The 5067-nt window shown below is 32.7% G+C and overlaps 2 protein-coding genes and 1 non-coding gene across 4 annotated transcripts in view; all 3 read right to left on the bottom strand.

Annotated features, from left to right (window-relative positions):
• LOC107631596 (tubby-like F-box protein 8) overlaps window positions 1-342 on the bottom strand; it is a 4176-nt gene extending 3834 nt beyond the window's left edge. Inside the window, exon 1 of the mRNA XM_016335087.2 lies at window positions 129-342. The gene's annotated coding sequence lies outside the window, so the exon portion shown is untranslated. The remainder of the gene's footprint in view (window positions 1-128) is intronic.
• On the bottom strand, window positions 2058-2131 carry TRNAV-CAC. Its single transcript has one exon. It is a non-coding gene; the product is annotated as a tRNA-Val (tRNA).
• On the bottom strand, window positions 2182-4911 carry LOC107634732 (WAT1-related protein At1g25270). 2 transcript variants are annotated; one of them, XM_021119892.1, is made up of 6 exons: window positions 4880-4911; window positions 4334-4585; window positions 3946-4062; window positions 3473-3875; window positions 3227-3378; window positions 2182-3136 (listed from the first exon to the last, which is right to left on the bottom strand). In XM_021119892.1, exons 1-6 carry the CDS (start codon window positions 4894-4896, stop codon window positions 2941-2943), a joined length of 1137 nt encoding a protein of 378 aa, XP_020975551.1. In that variant the 5' UTR covers window positions 4897-4911; the 3' UTR covers window positions 2182-2940. The 2 variants fall into 2 exon arrangements, with proteins under 2 accessions (XP_020975551.1, XP_016193639.2); XM_016338153.2 differs by lacking the exon at window positions 4880-4911 and adding an exon at window positions 4760-4844.

Here is a 5067-nt window from a genome sequence, read left to right as displayed (position 1 = left end):
TAAAGAAAAAAAAAAAAAAAGTGTCCCCTTTATGCATCAGAGAGATTCAATAAAGCAAAAAGACTCAACCTTTTATGTGTGTGTTTGGTGTTAAAAAGAAGGCTAAGATTAAATTAATAAGATGCTACAGCTAAAGTCTTCTTCTCAAGACTCTTTGCTCTGTGTCTCTGAGATACCCGGACTCCAAAGCTGCATTAAATCTACTTCACCAACCAAAAGGGTTTTCAATAATTTATGTTTAATCAAAACCTCTTCTCAATTTTCCTTTTCTTTCTTTTCCTAGATTTGCCTTTGTTAAAGTATGTAATGTAAAAAAATTTATTGAAAAATATATCTTTGGGCTTTACATTACATGAATTTATCATAAATTTTATTTTATGTAACTTTTTCTAGTGAGCATGAAATTTTATTTTTCCTTGAAATATAAAAATACATATTTATTTATGGATTACAACTGTGAACTGTAAAGAGAATATAGTAGAACATATTATTTTGGACATAACTAGTTGGTGTCCAGCATTAAATGCCATTTGACTTTTCTCTTGTCTTCCTTCGGATGAATCATCTGCAATTCTTTTTTAGAACAAATCATAGAACTGCTATGCATGATTGTCAACTAATCACTTATTTTCTTTTAATTGTGTATTCATCATAGTAGTGAGTGCAAATTTTCAATATTGTAGTAATCTAAAAATTTAAGTTCTAAAGTACATGCTTGCTTAGAGGGCAAGATGAGGTGTTCTCCAACGGGTTTTGGATTTGTTATTATTTTATTTCAGTGAAACTTTGCTTAATAGTTACATTTTTGAGTTGTGAACAATATAATATCGATCTGTAACAAAAAGAATATATAAATATAAACATGTATAATTATTTATTTAATTACTTGAAACTTACGCAATCTATCCAAAAAAGAGCAAATAAACCAGGATCCCTTGCTAAAATGGTCAAACTGATTACTGTTATTGCACCATTTTTTCAGTGCAATTAATTAGTCTAGAAAATATCCTGATAGTAAATAATGTATACAATTTTTTATGATTGATCTATATACTAAAATTAGTGGTACTTGTACACTAAAATTTATTGTTCATTATTATTCACAGATGACACCTAGTAAGCATGGAGAATTTAAGTGGGATATATGGTAGATACTGTTAATCTAAATTTACTATAAACTAGTAGTGAGGGAATGAAGCATAAATTGTAGAGAATAATTTTGTTGAATAATTAAAATAAATATGTGTATGTTAATATGTATGTGGTGTGGTGATGGGGAAAGGATCTTCTCCAATTTTTTTAATAATTGATAGAATACAGTGTAATTTCTCATCTTTGATTTTATGAGTGGACCAGAAATAAATAAGAGAGAGCAATAAATGATTAGATTGAACACTAGATACTATCCAATTTTTTTTTCATTGGAGAGGATCCACTCCTTTGGTGACACGAGGGTCATGATTTTTTTTTTCAAAGCCAAAGGGTCAAAGGGATGGTTTGTATTATGATTTATGAGTATTAGTTTTTTTTTTTTTTTATCAAAGATATGAGACTCGAACCCGCAACTTCTTAATTGAGTATGGAGAGACTATACTATTTGAACTATTACTCATTGAGACTATACTATTTGAGTTATTACTCATTCAGTACTTATGAGTATTAGTTAATTACCTGAGAGTCTGACTTTGACACCGCCCTATCCCGTATCTGTATTCGTATACGTATCGTATGTGCTGATTTCTGGTCATAACTCATTCACACCTTTCTTGAATCTTCCCAGAAACTGCACAACAATGTACGTACGTGTGTTCCTTTGGTCCCCTCCCTCATTCATATTATAATATGTGCTATACAATGTTATCTTTGTTCTTTCTTTCTTGTGCATATGCATTGACATGAAAGATGATGTTTGAAGATGGAGCATAGTAGATTAATTTCAATATTTTTATCTATACAACATGATTAAAGGCCACTCTTGTATACAAATGGTATATATTCATTTCAAACAAAAGAAACCTCCCAAGAAAAAGAGAAACAAAAATCTTCAACAAGAAAGATGTCTGAGCCCGGGTTCGAACCAGGGACCTCTAGTGTGTGAGACTAGCGTGATAACCAACTACACCACCCAGACTTTGTTATTGTTGCATTTTGTTTTAATATATTATAATCATATCTGTTTTAGTTATAAATACATGATTTCTCATATATTTTTACACAAGCTAGCTGATACAGAGTAACAGTGTACAATAATGTTCTCCTTACTAGTTACTATGACTCTATGAGTGAGAGTTGGATTAAACCCCCTACTTTGGTTTTTAAGATTAGCGAGTTGCATTAATTTAATTTTTTACTTTTTAATTGATAATTTGATTCCTCATATTTAAAAAAATGCACTAATATAGTTGTTCGTATATTTTCTATCACTATAACTCAATATTGTTAATGACGTAGTTTAAACCTTATCACATTGAATATATTAAAACAATATCTATGTATTTTGACGTTAAAAAAATGCATTAAACGACGTAATATGAGGATTTGAACAATCTTGTCATAATTAAGTTCTTTGTCATAACCCTCGACATCGTTCAATGGCTTTTTTAGTGTCAAAACACATACAACGTTGTTTTAATGTGTATAGCGTAGCAAGGTTTGAACCACGTCATCAATAGCGTTGAGCTTCGATAACAAAAAATACACGAGAGATTACATTAGTGCATTTTTTTAAATTTAAAATACCAAATTATAACCATTGAAAAGTCAATAATTAAATTAGTGGAACTGGCCAAAGAAATCAAAGTGGGATCATTAGTTGCAATATATTTGAAACACCAAAACCATGAACCAAAAAAAAAGTGTAAAAGGATTATCCAGTTAAAAGGGGAATACAAAAACACAACCTATACTACTAAAGAGTAACGCGTTTTATTTCCCCCATTATTATGAGGAGGGCAATTCTGAATTTGATGATGAGTTTTGTTGTTGTTTCTGCGGGGACATAACAATAACTTGAAGAGGATCTCTTGTGATTTCTTCTGATAACTGAGTGTGAATCTGAATCTTGTGTTTGGTTTCTCTGCTGTTCCCCCAAAGCACTGTGTATAGCCCAATCACTATCAACACTCCTCCAATCACACTATGAGTAAGTGTCAAAGTTACAATTAAATTAGTAAACTTAGGTAACAATAAAATCATGAAATAGCATATATTAATTCATAGTATGTACCTTCCTAAATATAAATTCTCATTCAACAAGAAGGAAGCAGCTATGGCCACAAGCACAAGCTGCAGAGGATTGAAAACAGAGCAAAATAGAGGGCCTCTCATATGCACGCACCATGCAATAATATTAACCACAATTCCAGACGTCACAATTCCCTGCAATTCCAGTACGAAACAAAAAGAATCAACAAAAAAAAAAAACAATTAATGAATTTTAAATAAGACAAATTTTGAGGAAGGCAGAAGGTACCGAATAAGCGACAGTGAGGAGCCTGATATTCCAAGCAAGCTTCCATTGGGAGGCCCAATCCCTATCAAGAGAGAGAGCAAAGAGAGTGGATTGTAATGCGGCCATAGTGCACATAAGAGCTGTGCCTGTGTGGTGCCTGGGGAATTCTTGATTCAACTTAGCCTGAATGTTGAGCCACAATGCAAAAGAGCAGCAGCTTGCAGTTGCATATGAAAAACCCAAGAATTTGTTACCATAATCACGGCCATGTACATGATGCAAGAGGTTGATACGGGAAGAAGAAGACCATGTATCAATTTGTTTGCCTTTGTAAAACGTCAACACCATTGCACCACTGATTCCGGTTATTGTTCCTATTACTTTGGCCTTCCCTGCTGCTGCTCCCAAATTCAACTTTTCCAAACTATGTATAAATAAAAATCAATAAGATGATGCATATTGCATGGAGTATATATAGTAGCTAGCGTACGTACCCTGAGGTTATGGCCATGATGAAGGTGACAGCTGGACAAAGATTAAGGATGGCCAACACAAACGTTGCTGGCATCAAAGCCAATGCCGCGAAGTAAAAGTTCAGAAATAAAGTTCCCCTGCGGCAAGCAACATTGTACGTTACATGTAAAATTGGCGTCTAATATGAGAACTGATAGGTAAACAATGAACATCTTGGACAACATGAATAACCACCAATCAAATAAAAATACACTACATCCTAATTTAATGCTACTAAATAAATTTAAGATTAATTTACTCTTTTAACCCTATTAATTCACATTGTTCACAAATTGTTCAAAAATATTGTTGGTTATATATACTTAAAGGTGAATGAAAAATGAGAGATGATAGGATGAAGATGCATACCCAAATAATCCACAAAGAAATTCCAAAAGAAGCACCCTTGGAGTAATCTTGGGTTTATTGTTGTTGTTGGTATCAAAAATGAGAGCAACGGGGAGAGTGAAGGCGGAAGCAAAGATGAGGCGATAAGCAGTAGCAACTCTCATGCTCATTCCATCATTAATGGCCATCTTGTACAACACATTCACCACCACAAATGTTATCTGCACCAACACCATGAGCATTATTGGCTTCAACCCTTGCAACAACACCATCCTGCAACTCAACAATTAATTATTAATTCACTTGATTATTACTTATTAGCGCGCTGTTAGTATGTATGGATATTTATATGCGGATTTAACGGCCACGGTTTCTATATACTATATGCTGCACTACTATACTTGTACATAAATAATAATAATTAATGTGTTGTGCGTATATGCTAACATTATTATTGGAGATACACTCATTTGGGGGCTGAAATCAAAGTTTCCTCAAAATGACTTCACATTTTAAACATTCATGTAATTCTAGTGACTTAATTTATTTTATTTCTAATTTATGTACCACCACTCATGAATCATGAACTAACTTCGCCAATAAGTCCTTCCCCGGTGGGCGAGGCTATGCTTTAGTACTACTGCTTCATCATTTCATTTGCCATCCTACTACTGTCACTAGTATATTTGACAAAAAGAGATTGGTTAAAATGATACATATTTTATTAAATTAAAATTTGTTACATTTTTTTAGAA

This window comes from Arachis ipaensis, chromosome B03 (assembly GCF_000816755.2).
Source record: "Arachis ipaensis cultivar K30076 chromosome B03, Araip1.1, whole genome shotgun sequence".
Classification (NCBI taxonomy): domain Eukaryota; kingdom Viridiplantae; phylum Streptophyta; class Magnoliopsida; order Fabales; family Fabaceae; genus Arachis; species Arachis ipaensis.
This window is presented reverse-complemented; position numbering and strand designations above follow the sequence as displayed.

Bases quoted from the DNA above. Each gene is read 5' to 3' on its own strand.
- LOC107634732 (XM_016338153.2), bottom strand. From the start codon at position 4,782: ATGAGTGTATCTCCAATAATAAT. The intron at 4,586-4,759 runs GTTAGCATATAC...GTTGAGTTGCAG, and splicing joins AGTGTATCTCCAATAATAAT to GATGGTGTTGTTGCAAGGGT. The intron at 3,379-3,472 runs GTACCTTCTGCC...CTGGAATTGCAG, and splicing joins TCCTCACTGTCGCTTATTCG to GGAATTGTGACGTCTGGAAT.